Source organism: Helianthus annuus, chromosome 4 (genome assembly GCF_002127325.2).
Source record: "Helianthus annuus cultivar XRQ/B chromosome 4, HanXRQr2.0-SUNRISE, whole genome shotgun sequence".
Lineage (NCBI taxonomy): Eukaryota > Viridiplantae > Streptophyta > Magnoliopsida > Asterales > Asteraceae > Helianthus > Helianthus annuus.
In genome coordinates, this window is record NC_035436.2 from 65,406,196 (window position 1) to 65,432,881 (window position 26,686).

At 37.2% G+C, this 26,686-nt stretch overlaps 1 protein-coding gene across 1 annotated transcript; it reads right to left on the reverse strand.

Annotated features, from left to right (window-relative positions):
- Positions 1-4,915: 4,915 nt before the first annotated feature.
- On the reverse strand, positions 4,916-5,785 carry LOC110933780. Its single transcript, XM_022176986.1, has 2 exons — positions 5,571-5,785; positions 4,916-5,438 (listed from the first exon to the last, which is right to left on the reverse strand). The coding sequence occupies exons 1-2, from the start codon at positions 5,783-5,785 to the stop codon at positions 4,916-4,918; spliced, it is 738 nt and encodes a 245-aa protein (XP_022032678.1).
- Positions 5,786-26,686: the final 20,901 nt, after the last annotated feature.

A 26,686-nucleotide genomic window follows, 5' to 3' on the forward strand; every position in this document is an offset into this window, starting at 1 on the left:
TGAAGATTGATGACTGTTTCAAGGATGCTGCTATTTGTGAAGATGCTTTAAGTCATATTGCTCCTCCTTCAGTTCATAATACTATTTCTGAGATGGATGATGATATGATGTTGTCTCGTATGATTCTGAGTACCTGCAACCTTGCTGCCATGCTTCCTCAGGGCATTGCCCGTTTTCGTCAGAGGATGCAAGAATATGAAGAGTTTTCTAAGAAGAAGGATAAAATGAAATCCTCAATGGCCGCAATGAAGAAGGAGATAAGTGGTTTTGCTGAGAAGGAGGAGGCTTGGTCAAAAAAGGTTGATGATTTGTCTAAGCAGCATGAGATTGAGATGAGTGATTTTAAGAAGAGTTTTGAGGCCAATCGGTTGAAGCTAAAGGCGGGTAAGGAGGCTTTGTCTGTTGCTCAAAAAGCCTTTGATGAGGAGAAGGAAAGCTTGAAGGCTTTGGTTTCCCGTGCTACCAGCGATAACCAGTGGTTGATTGAGCAAGGTTTTCAACAGGTTGTTACTTATCTGCTTCATTCTGCTGAGTTTAACTCTGCTCTTGGTGAAGTTTATACTAAGTTGCTCAGCCTGGGAAAACATCAAGGTCTCATTGCTGGTTATAAGTTACATGAAGCTGGGCATCCTCTGGAAAAGTCTCCTTTGTTCCGTCCTAAAGTTTCTGATGTTTTTAAGGGCTCCGTTGAACAGATGGAGAGGCTGACCTATCCTTACATTCATCAGGTATCTTCTTGTTTTGGTAAGCCTCTTGTTATGTTACAGGACTTGAAGCCGGAGGGCCTTAATGAAAAAGTGTGTGCTGAAGTCTTGGGTTCTCTTTCGAAGAAAAGATCATATTCAGGGGATAGTGATGACACTCTTTCGAGTGTGCCTGATGCTTCGAAGGATGCAAGCTTGGAGGCTTCAGCAGTGGGTGGTGATGGTGGTGCAAAAGCTAAGAAGTCCAAGAAAGCAAAGAAGGCCAAGGCTGAAGGTTCTGGGGTTTCCAAGCCTTCTACCGATATTTAACGGATATTCGTAGCTTTCTTAGCACTTAAAAACAATTTGTGGTCTGTAATGCTAACTTTGAACAATATTAGGTTTTGCAGGAACCCCTAAGGTTCCTGTTATGTGGTTGTGCTTTTAGGCCTGTATAGCTGTTTGAACAATACTCAAACTTGCAAGTCAGTGGGACTTGTTTTGACTTGTTCTTTGTTGAAAGTCTTTCAGGGCTTTCTTTGTTTAGGTATTATGTTTAACTATTTTCTGTGTTGTGTTCTTGTACTTGTGCCTATTTTGTTAAGGCAGCTTGGTTGATTGTAAGCTTCTAAGTTTTTAAGCTTTTAAGCTTTTTGGCTATCTATAGATAGATTGAAACCTTTGAGGTTTCTAGCTGTTATCTCGGGGGCTTGAAGCCTTGAAGACTTCTTAGTGTTTTGGCTTTGTTTGTGTCTTTAAAATTTTTCGTTCCAGTTGCATTGTTTTTGTCCTCTCATATCTTTGTCTTTGTTGAGTTTGTGTTGTCCTTATGTTTTCTATACCTTAAAGGGTTCAGTGCTGCAGACACTTAGCCTTGGTATTTTTAACAAGAAGGCATAACACCTATCCTATTTATTTTCTTGTTTTTTGTTTGATTTCGTAAGCGTGTTTGTTGATTATTTTTCTAAAGCTTAAGGAACATTTGGTGTAGGCTGTCCAAACCTGTCTATGAGACTTTTTGTTGTTGATAATAAGTCTCATGGAGTTGTATTGATCTAGGAACTCACCCCTTATATAGGTCCATTCAACCCTTGAACCTATTGAGCGATGTGTCCTGGGAGCTCAACCCCTTACATGGCCCTTGCCATAGAGTTTCTTGCTAGGTTCTCAACTTTTTTTTAGGATAGAAAGACAAATTTGATAAAACAACTTCATTCATTCAAGAGACATTTTTACAAAAGATTTTCATAGTTCAACTCTTGAAATGCAACATTGCAAAATACAAACCAATCTTTCCCGTTTAGACATGAAACCTTTTCAAGGTTTTTCCATTCCAGTGCCTTGGAAGCCTTTTACCTTCTGGGTCCGCTAGTTTGTAGGATCCACCCTTGTGTGCTTCAAGGATGGTGTATGGGCCCTCCCATTTTGGGCCAAGCTTTCCCTGATTTTCTTTCTTGCTAGCTTCGTTGTTTCTAAGGACCAGGTCTCCTGGCTTGAAATGTTCCTTCTTGACTCTCTTGTTGTAATAGGCTTCCATTCGTTGCTTGTACTTGGCTTCTTGGATTGCGGCTTGATCTCGTGCTTCTTCTAGGAGTTGTAAGTTCAACATGGTCTCTTTTTTGGTTTATTTCGGGATCCATGTTGACAACTCGTTGTGTTACAACTCCTACCTCGGCTGGGATCACGACCTCGGATCCGAATACCAAGCTATAGGGTGTTCTCTTATGGCTTGTTTTTTCGGTTGTTCTTATGGCCCATAGAACACTAGGCAATTCGTCTAGCCAGTTGCTTTCGTACCTTCCCAATCTTGTTTTGATACCTTCCACTATGCTTCTATTTGTCCTTTCGACCTGACCGTTTGATTGCGGGTAAGCCACTGAGCTGAAGACCTGATTGATCCTGTACTCTTTACACCAACTGCTGAAAGGCTTCTCAGCAAATTGCTTCCCATTATCAGTGACGAGTACCCCCGGCAATCTATAACGGCAAATAATGTTTTCCCAAACAAAGTCGATGACCTGTTTGCCTGTAATCTTTGCAAGTGGTTTAACCTCGGGCCGCTTTGTAAAATAATCTACTGCTACCAGCAAGAATTTTACTCCTCCTTTGCTTAGGGGAAATGGACCAACAATGTCCATTCCCCATTTATGGAATGGCCATGCCGAGGTTATTGGGACAATGTCATGCTTAGGACTTTTTGGGATTGGTGCATGAATCTGGCAAGCATCACATTTTCTTAATTGTTCAGCGGTGTCACGATGCATTGAGGGCCAGAAATACCCAAGGTTCATGAGTTTTGCAACCCCCGACCTAGCTCCAAAATGGGCTCCGCATATGCCTTCGTGAATTTCTTTGATCAAATACTGACTTTGCTCAGGACCAACACATCTTAGCAAGGGGGCAAGGTAACCCTTTTTGTAAAGAGTTTCTTCTTGTAGTTCGTACTGCCTTGCCTTGATTTTAACCCTTTCAGCTTCTACTTGATCATTGGGTAGTTCACCATTTTTAAGGAACTTCTTGATTGGAGTCATCCAATTTGGATCTTTATTAGTGACTACGTCTTGAATTTCCAATTCATCAATTGATGGAGCTTTTAACACTTCTACTAACACCTTCTTTGTTAGGTGAGAAAAAGTAAGAGAAGCAAGCTTGCTTAAGGCATCTGCCTTCTTGTTTTGGGACCTTGGAATCTGCTTGATTGTACACATTTGGAAGGTGTTCATTAATTCTTTGGATTTTTCTTTGTATCTTCTCATGTTGGGCTCTTTGGCAACGTAGCTATCGTTTACTTGACTGGACACCAGTAATGAATCAATGAACACTTCAAGCTTCTGGACCTTCATCTCTTTGGCCAGCCTTAAACCGGCGATCAGTGCCTCGTATTCAGCCTCGTTATTGGTGGTCTGAAAGTCAAAACGGAGAGCATATGTGAATTCTAACCCTTCAGGGTTGATCAAAATGAGTCCAGCCCTTGATCCTTCAAAGTTTGAAGCCCCGTCAGTGAAAAGCTTCCAGGCTTCAAGGTCGGAGGGTTCAGAGGTTGCAGTGTTCACTTCAGAGACGGTTTGCTTAGGGACTTCTATAATGAAATCAGCCAAGACTTGGGCCTTGATGGCCTTTCTAGGGACATAGGTGATGTTATGCTCACCTAGTTCTATGGCCCATTTGGCTAATCGTCCCGAGTTTTCTGGTTTTTCAAGCACACTCCTGATAGGTTGGTCCGTGACCACTTGTATAGGGCGTGCTTGGAAATACCTTCGAAGCCTTCTAGCTGTTTGAACCAGGGCTAGGGCAAGTTTTTCCAGGGGAGGATATTTGGTTTCAGCCAATTTTAGAGTTTTCCTGAAGAAATAAACGGGTACATGGATTTTTTCTCGTTCAATGGTGAGGACCGCGCTTATTGCTTCTTCGGCAACTGAGAGGTAGACTGAAATCAATTCGGCCGTTTCTGGAGCTGCCATGTCGGGTAGGGAAGCTAGGTGCTGCTTCATTTGGTTAAAGGCTTCGTCAGCCTCTTCAGTCCATTTGAAATCCTTCTTATCAGTGCAACCTTTGAGCGTTTTGAAAAAGGGGAGGGACCTTTCCGCTAACTTTGAGGTAAAACGCTTCAAGGTAGCAAGCTTCCCATTCAAGCTTTCAACCTCCTTCTTGGTCTTTGGTGGTTTGGCTTCAAGAACAGCTTTCACCTTATTTGGGTTAGCCTTGATGCTTTGTTTTCCAACAATATGGCCCAAGAACTTGCCTTCCTCAAACCCAAATGAACATTTTTCAGGGTTGAGCTTCATGTTAACCTTTCTTAGGTTCTTGAAAGTTTCTTGAATGTCATCGAGCATTTGATATTCCGTCTTGCTTTTGATCACCAAGTCATCAACATATGCTTCCATATTTTTACCGATTTGGCTTGCAAAGGCTTTGTCCACTAGACGTTGGTAGGTTGCTCCGACATTTTTGAGGCCAAAAGGAATCTTTTGGTAACAAAAGATTCCCTTATCGGTGTGAAATGTCGTCTTTTCCTCATCTTCTTCTTTCATGAGTATTTGATGATACCCTTTGTAAGCATCTAGAAAGCATTTGAAAGGATAGCCGGTGAGGGAGCCAACCTTGAGATCAATTTCTGGTAATGGATAGCAATCCTTGGGACAAGCTTTATTGAGATCCTTGAAATCTATGCACATCCTCCAAGAGTTGTCTGGCTTCTTGACCATAACTGGGTTTGCAACCCATGATTGGTACTAGACCTCTCGGAGAATGCCGGATGACACAAGCTTCTCAACCTCCTGGCATGCAGCCAAACTTCTTTCTGGTGCCAAACTTCTTTTCTTTTGAACCACGGGCTTGACATCTGGTGGTATTCTTAATTTGTGCTCGGCAATGTTCCGAGGAATTCCTGTCATATCCTCTGGACACCAAGCGAAGACATCGCTGTAGTGTGTTAGCAACTTTTCGAGATATGAGAGGGTCTCTTGTGAGAGGCTTGGATTAACCCTTATTCTTTGCTCAGGGTACTTAGGATTTATGATTAGCCTTTGCTTGTCCTCTTCGCTTTTGGAATTTTCACCTTCAACCATGTAGGCTTCCTGGGAAGGTTGAAGGGTTGCTATTCCCCTTTCGGTGGGAAATTTGACAGTGCCATGGCCGATGGACACAGCCATGTAAAACGCACACTGTCCTGGCCTCCCAATGATCACATCATAGTTTGAGGGAATATTGATAACCACAAAGGTAAGTGGTTGAGTTCTTTCTTTTTGACCTTCGCTGAAACGAACATTAAGCGTCAGTTGCCCTAAAGGCTTAAGGGGTATATCGGCAATACCTTTTATGGAGGTTCCAGAGGGTTGAAGCCTTGAACGTTCTTCATTGCTCAAGCGGTTGAAGAATTTCTCGAACATAATTTCGGTAGCTGCCCCAGTGTCTATGTATGCCCTACTTGTTTGTAATGTTCCCACCGTTGCTTCTACTACGAGAGGATTTGAAAGAGGGTCTTTCTCCGTCGGGGGAAAACAAACACACTGAAGCTTCCAAGCTTCCAACCGTTGTCTCTTCTGTGGAACCCTTCCATCAAAATCTACCATATTGACTTCCTTACCTTTCCCTTCAGCCATTTTGTCCCTTACTCCTTTCACCAAGTGAGCAAGTTCTCCAGACTTGACAGCTTCTTCAATTCTTTTCTTAAGTTGGAAGCAATCATTGGTGTTGTGGCCCTTTTCTTCATGGAATTCACAATATTGTGTGGAGTTCTCGTTTTTTCTGCTTTTGGGGAGAGGCCTAGGAGGCCGAACGTTTTGCTTGACTTCTTCTGTTGCTAGGATCTCTTGAGGAGTTTTGGTGAGAGGTGTGAAACTCATGCCCTTTTCTCTGCTAGGAGGGTTGCGACCTTCAGACCTTCGATGGTCTGAACCCTTTTGGCGTCTGTCATAGGAGTTAAAGTTTCCTCTCTTTCTGGCTGGGCTGCTACCTCGCCAGCTGTTTCCTCTTTTTTTTTCTTTGATATCTACTGCCTCCTCCCCTCGGATGTGGGCTTTAGCCCTTTCGAGAGCTTCTTCCAAAGTCTTGGGGTGAGATTTGTTGAAATCCCTTGTAAGGTATTTAGATGTAATGGCGTTCATGAAACCAGCCACCCTCATTTTCTCATCTGCTCCCACATAGGTTAGACCTTCCTTCTTGTACCTCTCTATGAATTCTCGAAGGCTTTCATTATCTCTTTGCTTGATCTGAAAGATCACTGTAGCATCTTTAACATACCGCCTTTGTTGGGAGAAATTGGCTAAGAACCCCTTGCTGAGATCGTCGAAGCTTCGAATGCTTTGAGCAGGTAAATCATTGAACTAGATTCTTGCTGATCCCACAAGGGTTTGCATGAACATCAAACAACATTTAGCGTTTGACCATTTCTCGAGTTTTGAGGCATCGGTAAAGATCTAAAGATGGTCTTCAGGATCTTCCATCCCATCATATGTTCTGATGTGGGCCGGCATCTTGATTTTTGTCTGGAAGTCATAATCGGCTATCTGCTGTGAAAAGCATGAAAGTTTATTTGGTTTATAAGGCTTGGCCATATCTTCTTCAATCCTTGTACCCATATTGTTGTTACCATTGTTGTTCCCTTGAGTGGCTAGCACTTGATTAATGAAGTGTTTCCACAGGAAGCTGGCCATCATCTGGTCATCATCTGAGACATGAGGTTAAAGCCTTGAAGGCTTCCGGGTGCAACAGAACAGTTAACTCCCAAGGGAGTGCTCATAACGGCGCTTCGTGCTAAAGGGAGTACCGACAAGGCTTATTCCCATGAAGTTGTCGTTGAAGGTGGCAGACTTGTTACTGGGGACTGCAGGAGCTGGTCAAGGGTCAGCTCATGGCCTAGTGGAGCACCGCTTTGAGCAGGTTGAGACGAGAAAAGTGGGTATGCTATAGGGTTTGGCCTTGCCGACAGGTATGGGTTAGGATTTGGGGGATTACTGGGACCTGACTCATCCCTTGATATAAAAGGAAGAATAGGAGGTCTGGGAGACAATGTTGGCTCAGGTTCATCATAGTCCAGACGGATCCTCACCCCCTTGTCCCTTTCTCTACTCACATACTGGTTGAGGAGAGACCTTAACTCAAGAAAATTGTTGGCGACTCCTTCCGGGGTAAGTTCGACATGCGACAGGGCACTAGTGACACCAACATTAGGGGAAGGGACCCCTGATCTGGACGGAGTAGGTGTACTGAAAGTTAGGAACTCAGGAGTACCTCCCGGTGTCGAGAAAGAAGCAAGTGTAGTTGCATGGGCTTGACTAGCACCTGGAGTAGAAGTGTTAGAAACTTGATTCACTTCTCCGGGAGATCCACTTTCTAACATGGCAATTTCAGGAGAATGGAGCTACACTACTAGGTCTATCGGATAAAAAATAGTGGCGTAGCCCCACGGTGGGCGCCAACTTGTTGATGCAACAAATAATAGACCAAGGATAGTAGCTAGGCTGGTTAGGCAAAAGGGTTGAAAGGTTCAACTTTGCCTAACGCAGGTCGTGGGGTCCCCCCACGTTTGCAAGACGTGGAAGGAGGTTCACTAGTTTGTTCTTGTTGTTTACTATGGATCCTCTTCTGAAATGTATTCAGATTTGGATGAAGGAGCAAACAGAATGTGTGTGTTAGAAGTGAAAAGAAGTACTTTGCAAGAAGCAAGTACTCGCAGCGAATGACCAGAGATGTTAAGAATCAGAGTTGGTCAGGATATCCTAGGAAGTAAGTAAGGTGTTGAATATATAGAAGAAGGAATCTCCCAAAGAGGAGTGTCTTTGACTAGTGTCCCTGCTTGCAGTGAGGGGCTTACCCTTTCGGGGGTTGAAGCCTTCTGACCCCTAGATAATAGAGTGTATTCTGTAGAGCTGCATTGCTTTTGCGGCTGGCGAGTTGGTGGGTTGGTGGAGATGTGACCATTTACTGTTCCCACATTGCTTTACTTCATCTCCTCAGCTTTTCAACCTTTGAACCGTTTAACCCTTTGGGCACTTATGTATTTTGGTCATTTTATTTTGTCTTGGGCTACCCCCGTCATCATATACACTACTTAGTTACTGACTCTATATACCTTAATATAGTATTAATTTTGATGGAGAATAAATAACATTTTATATATGATATTAGTTTCTTAAGTTTAGTTTGATCCTTTATATTATATTATTTAACGAGGTGACGCTAACCCGCGCGCTGCTACGGGCCGTTGATTATGAATATCTTTAATGTTACAATATGAGATGCTAAAATTCTTTGGTTTATTCAAATTTAATTACATAATGTGAAACAACGATCATAGAAGGTGTTAAAAGCGATACAATGGTTGGCCGGAAGTATGATGGTCGTTTCACATTTATGTTACAATATGAGATGCAATTCCCATAGTGTCTACAATAACAATAACAGTTCCTTATTATTTTCAAATTATTTAAATACTTGGAATACATTTAAATATTAGTAATCTTTTGTTTGATGGAGCATGGCTCGAGGCAAAACAAAATCGTTTATGTATGAAAATCCATCCTATTCTTTCTAAAGTCCAGAAAGAAAAAAGTTATTTCGCGTATTCTAAACTTTCTGCGTGTATGCCGTTCCTTTATATCTCTTTCTTTGATTTAACCTAATATTTTAAAGTAAAAACAACTTTGAATAATAATTGTTATATGAATGGTGTAAAGGAGCATATCATGCACAATATGAATGAAAAACAGAGTGTTATGATTTTTAGTACCCATATAAATGGCAGATTATCTAAACTGACGCATCCGAATGTGTCTTGAAACATCAGCCACTTGTAATTGAGAAAAAGAATTTGAAGATGGGTGGGAATTGACGAAACTAAGCGATGGTTGGCCGGAAAACCCTTTTATATCATTCAAGAATCCTTTTATGAACCATTGTATCGCTTTTAATGCCTTCTTTTAATACCTTCTATTATCACCGTTTCACCATTGTATCGCTTTTAATGCCTTCTATGACCGCCGTTTCACATTTAACACCTTCTCTGATTGACGTTTGACATTTATCGTTTCCAGCCAACAATCGTATCGCTTCATCGTCGTTCACATTTATGGCTTCCGCATAGCATCGGTGCCGTTTCGGTATGTATAGAATGGGTGGCAGTTTTTTTTTGTATAATTACCAGAACCGCTGCAAATGACCAAATCAGAGATAACACGAAATAAAAAATTAACGGTTGAATCATAATCCTTAAAGTCTTTAAAGAATCGAATACATAAAATCATTGTTTGAAAATCAAAATCACAGTTATTGTAGCCTTTGTTTTTTTCTAATCCAGTAAACAATTTTTTTTTCTGAGAAAAATTCATACCAAAACTAAAACTTCATAAAACGTTGAAGTACTCTGATTCGAAACAACATCAGAAACATTTTTTATTTTCAAAACCAAACAAAGTTTTTAAGAAAACTAAGATCAGTAAATTAAAATGTTTCAAGTGGAAAATGAAATTGAGTTTTTACGTTAAACACATGTTTGGTTCAAGAAGGAAATCTATCTCAAGCGAATCTGATTCAGATTTAGAAATCGTTCAGGATAAGACGGAGAGCAGTTTGACTCTCAGAAAAGTTAGAATCTGTTGTAAATCAACGGTCTATTAGCAACAAATATATAACTCTAATAATATGAGAGAACAATACTATAAAGATCATGTAGAGAACAAGAATATGGAGAATAAGAGAACATGAATTCTTATTCATTAAGATATCATCATGCAATACAAAGAAACCTATATATATATAGGATTCTTACATAATACAAAAGGAAATGAAGAGATGGGAGTTAGGATGTGGATAGTCACTTTAATATAGTTTATTTATAACACTCCCCCTTGACTATCCACGTAACAAAAGAAAACAATGTATATACACTTGCTGTTGCTGCCTCGTTAAAAACCTTGCTAGGAAAACCCAGTGGGACAAAACCTCAGCTAAGGGAAAAAGAGTGCAACGTGTATTTTCTCCACCTAATACTTTTGGATCAGGCATGTTGCCTCATTAAAAACCTTACTAAGAAAACCCATTGGGATAAAACTTAGTTAAGGGAAAAAGAGTGCAACTTGTATAATGCTCCCCCTCATTTTTACATGTATCCTATAAGTGACTTAGGTCCGGCTTCTTTGAAACTTGCTCAAACCTCGTAATCCATTGATGTGCAGCTTGGTATGTTGCTTGATCCATTAATGTCAAATCCTTCAATGAGCATTGATGTATGATCTTCATGTGAAATTTTAATTGCCTTCACTTGTGGATGGGTTAGATACCATAAGATCCATGAATATGTTTTGTTACATTCCCTGCACTTACAAAACTAACCAAACTTGTTGATGGGTTAGTAAAATATGAATCCATATCTTTTGTACCTTAAGGGTATAAAAATATATGTTTTACCCGTTACATTATCTCCTCATTATACACGAGTTATATCTTGTCAATGAATTTCATGACATGTGTCTGTGTATAAATACTAGCAAGATATATAATTCTCTGATAGGAGATGATAAGAGTCAATTTCTATACCAACTACTTGGTCATCATAAAATGTATGTATACCATAAGCTTTGTGCGTATGAACATGTCCACCATCTTGTATTATGATTGATGGATAATAATAATAATAATAATACAAATGCTTATTCTACATATCAAGCCACATATTTGCAATACCATCTTTAATTTGCAAATTCTTCCTTTAATAATTGAGCTCATTTTTATCTTTTCAGGAGATTCAATGATATCATCAACATATATTAGAATACTCATAAACCTCATATTGTTATTTTAATGAAAACAAATGGATTCACTACAATTTATGTATTTCTCTCTTTGCTGAGCTCATTAGTAAGTCGATTATACCACATTTGAATTGACTATTTTAGTCCATACTATCTTTTTTAACTTTATAAATATACATTCGCATACTCCTTTCCACTTTGACCAACAATGTTTGTGCATACACTCTTTAGGAGTGTTGACACGCAAACCTCCTCATTGATTTTATGCAAGGATATCTTAAACACTTGCTTCATTTGTAAAATCCATATTGTACCATGCTTATACATTGTGTACATTGAGATACCATAATAACCAGGTACACATTTTCTATGTATCTTTATTGGAGTATTGGTGCACAATAATTACATGCATAAGGTGTTTCAATTAACCTCTTAAGCACTCAAATGCTTTAGGATACTCATGTGGAGTTCCAGATATATTCAATTCAATAACATATACAACATGTATACGTATACGTATACGTATACGTGTTCAGATCCGAATTTAAATAATAATCATAATATTCTCGAGAACTTATTTTATATGAGTTACTATCAAGTGATACATAACTTTCATACGAGGCATGTCAATTGTCTTTTATATATTACCAGACTAATAAGATATTGGAAAGTCAAAACATCCACCACGGGAGAATATGTCTCCTCATAATCAGTCATAAGTCTTTGCAAAAATTCTTGTGCCACCAATTTTGACTTATATCACTTAATTTGATTTTCACATGATTCGCGTAAAAGACACATTTGTATCCAACATATTTTACAACTTCAGTTGTATGGACTGTTGTTCCAGAAACTTTCCATTTCATTAGAGAACTAAACTCTGCCTTATTTGCGTCTTTCTATTTTTGGCCAATCATTTCTTTCTATTCATTCATAGGCAGATCTTAAATCTGATCCTCATCATTTAATCATTTTAAGCGCTACATTATATATAAAAAAATATAACGACGTCGATTTTTATTTCGATTCCATACATATCTTAGACATGATACAACTTATCAAGATCTCTTTATTTTCTGGTACCTGAGGTTCTTCTTGAACAATCCTGTCTATTGTCTCTTCTTTAGATCTTATTACTATAACCTCGACTTGACCATCTTAATTACTTGCTCCAATTTTCGAGGAATTTTATTATTGGAATCGACTAGTCTACCACGCTTCAGGCGTGCAATAGACTCATTACAAAATATGTGGTTGTCCTTTTGGACACAAATATAACTGGAGCATAAGCAGTTGATTATGTGACTTACTTAGTCACTCTATTTAGGTCAGTGAACTTGTCTGGCAATTTGTTCTTTAATATTGGTAAATGAATTATACTTTAAATTTCTAGTTCATAGTTTAAAGTCTGAGGATCAAGATGACATGATAATTCATTTCACTTTTTACTTTCCAACTGCTTGTTATCTCCCCCTAATGTTGGGAACATTCATTCACTAAAGTGAAAAACCAATAAGCCATAAACAAATTTCTCACAAATGGCTTTAAGTATTCAATCATAGATGATTATTATACCCAACATATTCTTAAACTTTTTAGAAGTCTCATCTTTGTGCGGTTTGGTGGATGAGTTTCAATATATGTCGCACAACCAAAATCTTTGATGAGACATCTTTGGTTCCTGACCAAAAACCAACTATATGGGGAGAACTATAACTTATTGGCTTGATGTGAAATGATGATACTATATATAAAATTACATATAGCTAAATGAACTTTTGCTCCTCTCATGATCATTGGCTTTGTAACCAATAGTAATCTGGATTAATATGCTTGCTATCACATTAGCTAAGCCACAATCACACAAGCTTCAGGTTGTGGATTTGATAACCATTTAGACGATGCATCGATTTCAAAATACTAAATGGTATCATGTCGGGATACACATATTCCCTTATTATTTCCAAAATATTTAGGGATCTAAACCATACTTTAGTTGGTATATCATTAACTTCCCTTGAGAGCAAATATTGCATGCACTTAACAAGAATAATCTTGTAGTTCTTCATTAAATTTCACATCATTATCAACTCGGTGTGGTCTAACCGATCATGCCAATTAACCAAATAATCATTATTCATAAAATTTTGATTTATGATCAATATCATAATATGTGAGATAACGATGTGTTCTTATAATCACTCCCATAATTCCTCACTACAAGTTGTCAATCTCATTGTGACCATTATTACAATTTTGATAGTCGGTTTCATTATTAACTTGGCTATCTTACAACTTTTGATAGCAGGATCTCATTAGTAACATGATCAGCATTATAAGTTTCTCAATTACATCCATCATCCCAACATTTTCAAAGATCTTATAAGCATATTCACTTCAAGGAATGATGTAAACCAACCAAGTTTCATGGTTTGGACAAACGGATATGAAATCGTTTCAAAGTTGTTATCCTTGTTACATAATATTGCTACTTTAGCATATTTGAGAACGACAAATGAAAACTGTTTTATCCGATTTTACCTTGTAATCTTCTCTTTGCATTACACCATAGAGAAGTAATTACATGTCCGAATCATATAAGGTCTAACATCTTATGACCTTCTACATACTCAATATGAGATTTAGGGAGTATGACATCTCGGGTGTCATGTCTAAACTTTTGATTCCTTTTCATGAGAGATATTAAATCAATTTAGATGATCGATTGAATACTACAAATGAGTATATGATAACATATGAAATACACAATATAAAATAAAGTCAAATTATATAATACATGGCATCATAATATAATATGTGACCACATAAAACAATTCACAATATGTGACCACATAAAAACTTGGTATGAAAACTTTATGAAATATTCATCACACTTAAAAGCAAATATTTAAATCATATGTATTACCTGTAACCAATTAAAATTTTCACCTTTGATAACATCATTTAAGATAGAAATTTCATTAATTCTATTGTATCAATGGTTCAATCATCTCCATCGAAATCGGCCACAAGACCAAAAACGTTTGTACAAAATAATATTTGTATGAAATACAAATTCATATGTTGAATCAAAATATTAATAACATGTAACACCTCATAAAATCACGTCCAATAATGTATTGACACATGTAAATAACCCTAATAAAGTCAAACGTTGAATTTTAGGGACTAATTTTTCGAAAAATTGAAAACTTTGATTATGAAAGGACTAGAAGTGTCAACATACCTTAAATAAGTTTCTGAACAACCTCTTACGGTATTTATATTCACAATTGAGCCGCTCGTTGATTAAGAGTAGCCGTTCGCGTAATTAATTTAAAGTTTGTGCGATGAAGGATTAAAAGCGTCAACATGTTAATTCTTACCTCTGAGTAACCTTTTAACAAACCGAGAGCTTCATGATATTTAATTATACTCTCGGGAATGCCAAGTATTGGCCATCTTAGGTTTTTATGCCTTTAAGTGACGTTGCGCGCAACTTCGCAAATTTAAGGGGTTAAAAGCGTCAATATGTTTAATTATACCTCTGAATGACCTTTTAACAAACCCGAAGCATTATGATGGTTAATAATGCTCTCAAGAATGCCTAACATGGATTAGATAAGGCTTCGATGCTATTAAACGGTGATATGCGCAAGTTTACGCATTAGAGGGACCAAAAGCGTCAACTTTTGAATCTACGCCTTTCGGTGACCATTTAAGCGAACGAGAGCGTAGCAATACTTAATCACATGCTTGGGAATACCCATTATGGGCCATGGAGGGCTTGGATATCATTAAACGACATTTCGCGCTACTTTGCGTAATTAAAGGACTAATTGCGTCAAACTGCAAAAGTATACCTATTCATAGGGTATCGAACCTTCCGGAATATGATCCTAAGTTGAAAATGCCCTAAATATCCTTTATATAGCTCAGATATAGGCTTAGAGGTGTGGTGCGCAAAAATAAACTTTTATGTCAACCAGGGACTAAAAGTGTCAAAAAGTGCACAAGTTTGCATTTTCGCGCATATCTTACATTCTGAATATATCCGGACATCCAAAAATCATGTAACCACTAAAATATTTTATTTTAGTGTTTGGCATGATAAAATTCCGTTCGTCGCATAATTTGGATCGTTTTCCGCATCCGTTCGTGTTTCGTCGTAATTAGCCGAACAACGTGACCGTACGACCAAACGAACCAACATCCGACATATTTTTGAGCATGTTTCATGTCCCCTATGTTTAGGCTTCATAGTAGAGCCTTGAAATGAGGTTAACGGGCCTTAAATTAGTCAGAAATGACATTTAACAAGTACAGGGACTGAAACTGCATGTTCTGAAAGTCTGAAAAGGGATTAAAAACCTGCAGGGACTGATTATGTCAGTTCTGAAACTTAATATATGCATTAAAAACCTACAGGGACTGATTATGTCAGTTCTAAAACTTAAATATATGCATTAAAAACCTGCAGGGACTGATATGGTTGTTTTTTAAAGTTAAAATATGAATAAAACATGGCAGGGACTAAAACAGCAGCTACCAAACATTTTTCTTGGGCAACAAGCTGATCACAACAGCTGTTATAACAGCTGTAATAATCCTACAAACCTCCTCAACACTTGTTGATCATCCATTTTCCCTCAAACACTATAAATAGACCAAGAACCCAATTCATTTCACTTGCACTTGCACCATTTCTTGAGTTCTTGCTCTCTCTCAAATCTGAGGATCCTGAACATCTTGGCACCTCCTCTGAGTTATATTCAGTCCATAGGACCATATGTAAGTACTCTTAGCTTCTCTAATTAAGTTTTAATTAGTTTATTGCCATAAGTCAAGGTTATCATGATTAAACTTTGACTTTCTGTTTAATCACTATTAATCCAGCCATTATTCGAATTGAAAGTGGCTATGAGTGGGTAATTATGTGGGTAATAAACCCTTAAAAGGGCACCCTCTGATTTCCACTCTAACTAGGTCAATTGTCGGGTCAAACTTAAAAAGTCAACAGAAAGCCATTTTTGCAAATAAACTCGTAACTAACAATGTAGAAGTTATGAAACCTGTTTTAACACTTATATAACTTGGTGATTAATGTAAGAACATGTCTAAGCATGTTCAACCCGTCAATTTTGAGTTTAGGCTCGGTTCGGAACCGAAAGTCGAAAAAGTAGACTTTTGCTTTGACTTTCAGTTATGACCCGATTTAGCTTAGTTCAAATATGCCTTAGGATTTCTTTAGGACCGTATTATATGTTAGTATAACCCGTCAAGGTTATACAACTTGGTTCCTTAGCAATCCTAGTTCATTGCATGTTTCCGTTAAATGCTTAAAAGTTGACCATTATGCCCTTTTGACCTTAAAACGAGATTTTTGAAAATGTGAGAGGACAAAAACCTTTATTACTGATTTATAAACATGTTCTAAAAATTTGACATCAGTTTGAGGTTCAAATTAGGAGCTATGCTCAATATCGTAATTTGAAAGCTTTTTATTAATTAAACGACATTATTAGCATAAAGCCTATCTAAACCTACATTTTGACACCAAACTTTTTACCCACTGATGTAATATAATATTTTGGGATTTTTGATGATTTTTATTTATTTTTAAACTGATCATGGCATAGCGTTCATGCCTTGATTCGGTAATTGTCGATTTTGCCCTTTTGGCCTATAAAATGAGTTTTACATAATGTTTTGACACCAAACTTTTTGCTACTGATTTTATATGATAAATAAAATATTTTGAACTTTATAAACTGATTAAAAACTCAGATTTCCTATTATAACCCAAAAATCGTTTAAAACCGACATTTACGCGTTTTAAACGCATAGTATGAGTTAAAACTATTTTTGGCTTATAAAACTTAATACCTACTGATGTTTTAAGTAATTTATATACTTTAACAGTAAGAAAAGTTTTTGAACCCATATTTCCAAATTTGACCTTTAAAAGCCTATGTGAAATTACCAAAATGCCCTACGGTGCATAGTTTAGTTATAAAAGATAAATTTCACACATATGTAATACCCTATTGATATAAATTATTAAATTAAATATTTTTACTGAATAATTCAGATCTGAACCTCAGATTTATATTTAATCTCTTTTATAATATTTAAAATGACCAAAATACCCCTACGGGGCTTAATTTGAGTTTAAATCCATTTTGGGCATAATGGAAGATATCCTAGTGATATCACAATATATTTAAGGCGTATTAACATAGGAAACCTGTTCATGACTCAATTGGTTACCCGTTACGCATTTATCGCGTTAGGTACGGTTTATGTAACTAGTTTGCATAAATTGACCGAAACGGGTCAAACCTTATCATTTTTATCTCAAAACCCAGAATATGTTTAGTTAACCCATATTACACAAGTCTTCAAACTTGTCGGGTCCAAATCACATTCTAATCCGGTCTTCGCTTAATCTTGCGTTTGAACCGTATATCCTCCTTTAAAACTAGCCGGTCTAAGCATAGGCTTAATTAAGACCCGTTAGGAATCTAATAGGTTATTAAAAACCTTCGTTCCAGATTAGGAGACCAGTAAAAGCTATCTGCACTTGCTGATTGAATACGGTTGAGATAAATTTGAATATTTGCTCAGGTAAATACTTTTAACATATTTTCCCTTATACGGGCTTGGGGTACGGTATATAAAATACCGCTTGGTCGGGCATTGAGTTTTTGATCGTATGAAGGTTAATTTATTGATATGACCCGTTTAAATTTTTTTGTTGCTTAAAACCTTTGGGGGGGGGGGGGTTAAAGACTATGTCTCGGATATCGTTGGCATCATTTATAGAAATGGCCACGACCTAAGCACGGGGTGTAGGCATACACCCGCCTGTGCATATATAAATAAAAAGGTGTAACCGCCGGTTTCGAGAATAACTCCCCGCGGGACTATATCATGTGGTGTGTCTATTAATCTTTAACCCGGTGTCAACCCGGGCTACTGAACGTATAAGAAACATGTAATTCTTTTACAAGTTTATATATAAATAATTATCCCAAGTTATAAAAAGTTTTGTGCCATGTGCATTCAAATTAATTTTCTTAAACATTTTCAAAATGAGTCAATTAATTGTATTTACCAGTGTAAACTGACGTATTTTCCAAAAAGGCTAAGTGCAGGTACTAGACGAAATAGGCTGGCTACTCCTGGCATCATTAATCAAGTCTTGCAAGCTTTAGATGTTAAAGTCTGTTGAACAATGATCTTTTTATCTTTTGATCCGCCTGTGGATCTTTCACATTCCGTTGTAATACTTTGATATTACTTATATTCGGTTTGTAATGTGATTCATCTTTTGCTTCCGCTGTGCATTTAAATTGTGTTGTTTGACTATGATGATATCAACTACGTCACGATACTCCCCACCGGGCCCACCGGTAATACGTGGAAATATCGGGGTGTGACAAGTTGGTGTCAGAGCCAACATTGAGTGAATTAAACACTAGCCTTTTGTGTTTAATCTCAATGACACAGTAGCACATTCCTTGACCTTCTGAGTCTAGACTTAACATAGGAATACTCTCATCTCAATTCGGAGAATTTTTGATTTCAATTCTATATATTTTTAATATGTCGCCAAGCAAAGAAGCCGTAGTGGAAACTCTCCCCATCCGAAGCCTAGGAATGCGGAGCTTTGTACTGCGACTAGGATGAAACGTGCAATCAAGGAGAAAACATTCAGAAGCAAAGTGAAGAAGAAATTCCTTTTTACTGAAGTTCGTTTCCTTAATAGTCCTTATAAGGACATATTAATCCTTCAGTCCCTTCGCGGACAACATGATTTCTTTCAAGACCCGTTTAGGGCATTGTTGTAATTTTAGGGCTTTTATGAGAAATCCCTTTTAGAGATATTAATATATATAGTATGTCCTAAAACCATTTCAACTTATGATTGCTCTGCGTTAAATATTAAAAAGAATCTTAAAGGTATAACCTAGCCTATATGTCGTTTCAGACAAGGCCAAGATGGTAAAACCTATTCAAAAGATTCAAATCCTTGTTAACATCTGTAAACATGTTAACATTTCTGGCAAATGTGATTCGATAAAATCGCATAAATCATCCTTATACTGGATTCTCCTGAAATCCTTTCTTATTTTGTGAATTAAGCATCCATTAGGGATGTAATGCTTACGGGCCATATTCATTGTCATATAAGACAAAAGACAGTCGTAGCCTACAACTCCCTGTCAAGAAAAGGCAATGAACTACGTTCAAGCCTAAATACCTTGATTCTATAAAATCATGGTTTATAATTTAAAGTTGTCCTTGTGACTTGGCCTTTTGTGCCATAATTATATTTTAATTAAATTTAGGATAATTATAATAAAAATCCTGGATAAAATAAATATCATTCCTTTCCTGCCAGTATATATATTAAAAGAATCTTAAAAGGTAAATAACCTAGCTTGAATGTCATTAAAGACCTAGCTATGATGGTAAAACCTATTTAAAGAGATTCAGATCCTTTTTAACATCTGAAAACATGTTAACACTCCTGACAACAGTGATACGATAAAATCACACTTGTCATCTTTATATGGGGAATTTCCAAACCCCCTTATTTAGCGTAAATGATGAATAGGAATCATGGCTGATAAACGTCAAACATGATGTATACATCAAAACATCCATTTAAGATGTACGCCTACGGGCAAAGATGTATTCATGATAAAGATAGTTTTAGTTTCATAACTTCTTGCCAAAAAAAAGGCAATGAACTATGAAATTTTTCCAATCCAAAGGATCATTGATTATGTTTTAAAATTTCCCTAGTGACAAGGCCTCTGTGCCATCGAAAGTCCTTGGGAACAAGCCCTTGTGCTATATAAAATGTCTGTACGATATTGGCAGTTGTGACTTAGGTCCCCTGTCTAATAAAAATGAAGGATTAGATTCCGTTTAAACGCCAAAGATGGTTATTTAAAAACCTAGGCAAAACATAATCAAAATAAATTTTTATACTATCTGTTGACCTATATGGTTTGTTTACACCATGGCAATTAAATCATCAAATTCGACGATTCGTTATATAATTAAATACATTATTTTTTCTTGATTTTTAGCCTTCAAAGCTTCACCATGGCTGATTCATATGAAGCCCACAATCATCCAGTTGATTAGAATAATGATGCAAGACTGAACTTAATGGGCCTTGAGTTACAAGCTATGTTAGACACAGCCGTAAACAAAGCCGTGGACCGAGTATTAAAGGATCATAAGCGAAAATGCAATAATACCCCAAATAAGGGTTACAAAAGGGGTAAGACCGGTTCAAACTATAACCAGTCCAAGCCAAATGAGGCAAAACCCAAATGTAAAACCTGCGGGAAGCAACACTTCGGAAAATGTTTCCATGAACAGATCAAGGGATGTGGCATCTGTAAGGAGATGGATCACAAGACTCATGAATGCAAGGACTTGAAGGACGCCACATGCTATGGTTGTGGTGAGAAGGGGCACATAAAGACCCGCTGCCCAAAGAAGGCGACTACAAGGAAATGCACTTTAGATTCACAAGCCAAGCCTTGTGGAATCTGTAATAAGGAAGGGCACAGAACTTTGGAGTGCCAAGACATAAAGGACACAACCTGCTATGGTTGTAATGAAATAGGGCACATCAAAACTAATTGCCCAAGTAAAACCAAGAAGCCTGGAGAGGCTAAGAAGACCAAAGCTGGGGGCTCTCAAATGAATGCTCAAGAGGCCGTTCAGGGTGACAATGTCACAACAGGTACTTTCCTTGTCAATGACGTTTATGCTAGAGTATTATTTGATTCGGGTGAAGATAAGTCTTTCGTAGACAATAGATTTTTTAAATTATTAAATCTGCCTGTTAAAACTCTAGGCGTTAAGTATGAGGTAGAATTGGCTAATGGTACCTCAGAGACTGCTTCAGCAATATTAGATGGATGTTTTATATCCATTAGGAATCATTCTTTTTCGTTGTCCTTGTTTTCGTTAAAATCAGAAGGACTCGATATAGTGATAGGAATGGATTGGTCGTCTTGTAACCAAGCCCATATTGTGTGTGATAAGAAGCAAGTGGTTATCAAGACTCCTTTTGGTGAGCCTTTGACAATTCAAGAAGACACATGGTACGGATTGCCTAGGCACTTGTGGAATTTGGTATTTAATACCAAAGATTCGAGTATGAAAAACTCAAAAGAGACAAACAACAGTCGCGATGCTAGAGATGCGACAAATGTTAATGGTGCATCAAATGTGAACCACAATGTTAATGGAATTAATCTCCAAAACTATAATTAACGCAACTGTTAGAAAGGCTATGAGAAAAGTCATGAAAAGGTTCAAGAAGCCGAATGCTGCTTGCTCTAAAACTCGTGTCGCTGCTCATAAGAAGAGCTTTATTCATACTTCATACGCGAAGAATAAACTAAACAAAATCATATATGGCATGGAGCCTCATTCCTTTTTAGGATGTACTTAAAACTACTTCGTCTCTTGGAAGTCAAGAGACTTCAATGGTAAAAAGGGGTCATCGATTGCAGGAAATTGTTGGATGAAGTAGAAACCATTAGGTGTATCAGCGGTTATGCTGGAAAGGACACGGTGAGGTATGCAGCACAGTCATTCGATGGCAATACCCTTAATTAGTGAGGACATTAAGGAAGTCCACAAGAAAGATCCTCTTATACAAGATGGGATGGTCCAAGTTTTAAGGACCTTATAAGAAAGACCTATTATCCGCTTCACGAAATGGAAAAAGATGGAATAAGAATTTTCTGACTCTCGCCATAAAGGTTCTAGATTGTCAGCAGTATGTTACGAACTTAAACTCATTAATTGAAATAGTGCCCTATTCAGTTTACCCAAAAATCTAAGCTTAATGCAAATAATTATTGGTGGTTAGCATCGGCAATAAGAAGGCACATTAAGGTTTCAAAGCCTGCTTATTATAAATCCATTATGGACCTACCTCAGCTACTCACGTTATATAGATTAAGAAATAACCAGTCAAAGCTAAGACTGCCCTAAAATTTGTCAAAAATTTTACAGCTAAGTTTAAAAGGATTAAGAATGGAGGCGTTTAACCCTCCTGATGAATGATTAGAGGCAGTTCACATTAATAATGACACCAGATAAATCCCTTATTGTGATTTTATTGCTAGGAGTTACGTTTGGTTTCAAGTGCTGCTGAGTCTCTCATAAGACCATAAGCTTAACAAACTTTTAGAAATTCTCCTGTAAGAACCCCAGATATTAAGTGTAAGGTAAAACTTACAGGCGAAATCATAAGAACCATTTCTTCTGTTCCTGTCAGAAACCTTCAGTCGTAGAATTCTAGAAACATCCTTTCTCTAGGTATAGTACGTCAGCATATGTAGTTGATATCTCTTTGATCTCTATCGATTGTGAATACCAGACGGTATGATAAAAGCGCCATATGAGGATTGGTGTATCTTAATATGTTCCATGGATTGCTTCCATGCCTGATCAGTATGGAGGTTTAATGCATGGGACCACAAAGATATTCAGATGGTCATATGGTACTAAAGTCAGCTAATGGTGTTCAAAGAAGATATCCAGAATGGACTTGTCCAAGTAAATGTCTCTGATTAAGGAATTCGTGGACTCGTAACATAAATGTGTCACTTATCTGACACAGACTATGATAGATGAACTGGAGCCTGAGATTTGGAAAATCTCTGTAACCTCCTTGTACCTTGGTTATCTTCTCCAAAGATTACCCTGTTTACCTTCTGAGAGGCAAGTAGAGTTAAGATTAGCATCCCGCTTAGGGCTACAGTATTGTAAAGACTCCATGTTGATTATTGAATAATCGAATCCCTGATTAAGAGAGTTTTAAGATAGAGGTTCATAAAACCTAATTCATTATTCTGGGAAGTTCGGTATTGTTAATTAAGAAAGACGGTTCATCTTGCTTATACATTGATTACCGCAACCCTACGTAGGCATCGATTAATAATCGTCATCAGCTACCCAGGATCGTCGATTGGTTCGAATATTGGCAAGGATTAGCTATTCCTTAAGATTGGTTTTAAGCTATAGTCGAAATAACCATCTCACCTTAAATAAGCTATTTTATAACTAATAGTCGATATATAAGTATCAAGGCTGTTCCTTTGGAGACCTTGTATAGATGAATGTTATACATCTGTTATTGGACAAAAGTTTGGTAAGTCCAATTATCAGGATCTGAAAGTTGCCTTGGAAAAACAAAGAATAAGATCATACAAATACATAATCATCTGAAAGATTGCCAGTAATCGGCGGAGAATTTAAGAATTGATGAAAGTCTCAGCCCTCTTAAGTCTTTAATAAGGAATAAGGTTCAATTGAAAGTATCGCCCTAAGAAGGGTGTGCTGAATCTTTATATACATCAGGCTAGTTAAGCTCTGGATATATAGGATCATTCGAAGAAATCGAATACATCAAAGGTCAATAGCTTATAAGCTAAAACCTATTTAAGGAACATGGTGGAACTCACAATATGACCCACACTAGTAATTTAAAGAAATGTTTCACCGATAAGTCGAGACGCATTATCACATAATGATATGCAGACTTATGATATGATAAGGAACCCGTATCGGTTAAGGATCAGCAGGTTAAGAAGCTCCAAAGGATACATGTACCTATTATAGAGGTCAACTTGGGTGCTTGGAGAGGCCCCAGATATGCTATAGAAGTAAAGTCCATTATGCGACAAAAAGTACTTCCATCATTTTAGCAAATCTTGAGGTCGAGATTTCTTTTAAGGGGGTGAGGATGTAACACCTCATAAAATCACGTCCAATAATGTATTGACACATGTAAATAACCCTAATAAAGTCAAACGTTGAATTTTAGGGACTAATTTTTTGAAAAATCGAAAACTTTGATTATGAAAGGACTAGAAGTGTCAACATGCCTTAAATAAGTTTCTGAATAACCTCTTACGATATTTATATTCACACTTGAGCCGCTCGTTGATTAAGAGTAGCCGTTTGCGTAATTAATTTAAAGTTTGCGCGATGAAGGATTAAAAGCATCAACATGTTAATTCTTACCTTTGAGTAACCTTTTAACAAACCGAGAGCTTCATGATATTTAATTATACTCTCGGGCATGCCAAGTATTGGCCATCTAAGGTTTTTATGCCATTAAGTGACGTTGCGCGCAACTTCGCAAGTTTAAGGGGTTAAAATCGTCAATATGTTTAATTATACCTCTGAATGACCTTTTAACAAACCCGAAGCATCGTGATGGTTAATAATACTCTCAAGAATGCCTAACATGGATTAGATAAGACTTCGATGCTATTAAACGGTGATATGCGCAAGTTTACGCATTAGAGGGACCAAAAGCGTCAACTTTTGAATCTACGCTTTTCGGTGACCATTTAAGCGAACGAGAGCGTAGCAATACTTAAGCACATGCTTGGGAATACCCATTATGTGCCATGGAGGGCTTGGATATGTTTAATTATACCTCTGAATGACCTTTTAACAAACCCGAAGCATCGTGATGGTTAATAATACTCTCAAGAATGCCTAACATGGATTAGATAAGGCTTCGATGCTATTAAACGGTGATATGCGCAAGTTTATGCATTAGAGGGACCAAAAGCGTCAACTTTTGAATCTACGCCTTTCGGTGACCATTTAAGCGAACGAGAGCGTAGCAATACTTAATCACATGCTTGGGAATACCCATTATGGGCCATGGAGGGCTTGGATATCATTAAACGACATTTCGCGCTACTTTGCGTAATTAAAGGACTAATTACGTCAAACTACAAAAGTATACCTATTCATAGGGTATCGAACCTTCCGGAATATGATCCTAAGTTGAACATGCCCTAAATATCCTTTATATAGCTCAGATATAGGCTTAGAGGTGTGGTGCGCAAAAATAAACTTTTATGTCAACCAGGGACTAAAAGTGTCAAAAAGTGCACAAGTTTGCATTTTCGTGCATATCTTACATTCTGAATATACTCGGACATCCAAAAATTCATGTAACCACTAAAATATTTTATTTTAGTGTTCGGCATGATAAAATTCCATTCGTCGCGTAATTTGGATCGTTTTTCGCATACGTTCGTGTTTCGTCGTAATTAGCCAAACAACGTGACCGTACGACCAAACGAACCGACCTCCGACATATTTTTGAGCATGTTTCATGTCCCCTATGTTTAGGCTTCATAGTAGAGCCTTGAAATGAGGTTAACGGGCCTTAAATAAGTCAGAAATGACATTTAACAAGTACAGGGACTGAAACTGCATGTTCTGAAAGTCTGAAAAGGGATTAAAAACCTGCAGGGACTGATTATGTCAGTTTTGAAACTTAATATATGCATTAAAAACCTGCAGGGACTGATTATGTTAGTTCTAAAACTTAAATATATGCATTAAAAACCTGCAGGGACTGATATGGTCGTTTTTTAAAGTTAAAATATGAATAAAACATGGCAGGGACTAAAACAGCAGCTACCAAGCATTTTTCTTAGGCAACAAGCTGATCACAACAGCTGTTATAACAGCTGTAATAATCCTACAAACCTCCTCAACACTTGTTGATCATCCATTTTCCCTCAAACACTATAAATAGACCAAGAACCCAATTCATTTCACTTGCACCATTTTCTTGAGTTCTTGCTCTCTCTCAAATCTGAGGATCCTGAACATCTTGGCACCTCCTCTGAGTTATATTCAGTCCATAGGACCATATGTAAGTACTCTTAGCTTCTCTAATTAAGTTTTAGTTAGTTAATTGCCATAAGTCAAGGTTATCATGATTAAACTTTGACTTTCTGTTTAATCACTATCAATCCAGCCATTATTCGAATTGAAAGTGGCTATGAGTGGGTAATTATGTGGGTAATAAACCCTTAAAAGGGCACCCTCTGATTTCCACTCTAACTAGGTCAATTGTCGGGTCAAACTTAAAAAGTCAACAGAAAGCCATTTTTGCAAATAAACTCGTAACTAACAATGTAGAAGTTATGAAACCTGTTTTAACACTTATATAACTTGGTGATTAATGTAAGAACATGTCTAAGCATGTTCAACCCGTCAATTTTGAGTTTAGGCTCGGTTCGGAACCGAAAGTCGCAAAAGTAGACTTTTGCTTTGACTTTCAGTTCTGACCCGATTTAGCTTAGTTTAAATATGCCTTAGGATTTCTTTAGGATCGTATTATATGTTAGTATAACCCTCCAAGGTTATACAACTTGGTTCCTTAGAAATCCTAGTTCATTGCATGTTTCCGTTAAATGCTTAAAAGTTGACCATTATGTCCTTTTGACCTTAAAACGAGATTTTTGAAAATGTGAGAGGACAAAAACCTTTGTTACTGATTTATAAACATGTTCTAAAAATTTGACATCAGTTTGAGGTTCAAATTAGGAGCTATGCTCAATATCGTAATTTGAAAGCTTTTATTAATTAAACGACATTATTAGCATAAAGCCTATCTAAACCTAAATTTTGACACCAAACTTTTTACCCACTGATGTAATATAATATTTTAGGATTTTTGAAGATTTTTATTTATTTTTAAACTGATCATGGCATAGCGTTCATGCCTTGATTCGCTAATTGCCGGTTTTGCCCTTTTGGCCTATAAAATGAGTTTTACATAATGTTTTGACACCAAACTTTTTGCTACTGATTTTATATGATAAATAAAAATATTCTGAACTTTATAAACTGATTAAAAACTCAGATTTCCTATTATAACCCAAA

Excerpts from the sequence above, each read along its gene's own strand:
- LOC110933780 (XM_022176986.1), bottom strand. The coding sequence starts at position 5,785 with ATGGCTGAAGGGAAAGGTAAGGAAGTCAATATGGTAGATTTTGATGGA. Across the intron at positions 5,439-5,570 it reads GGGGCAGCTACCGAAATTAT|CGAAGGTCAAAAAGAAAGAA; the intron begins GTTCGAGAAATT and ends TGTTCGTTTCAG.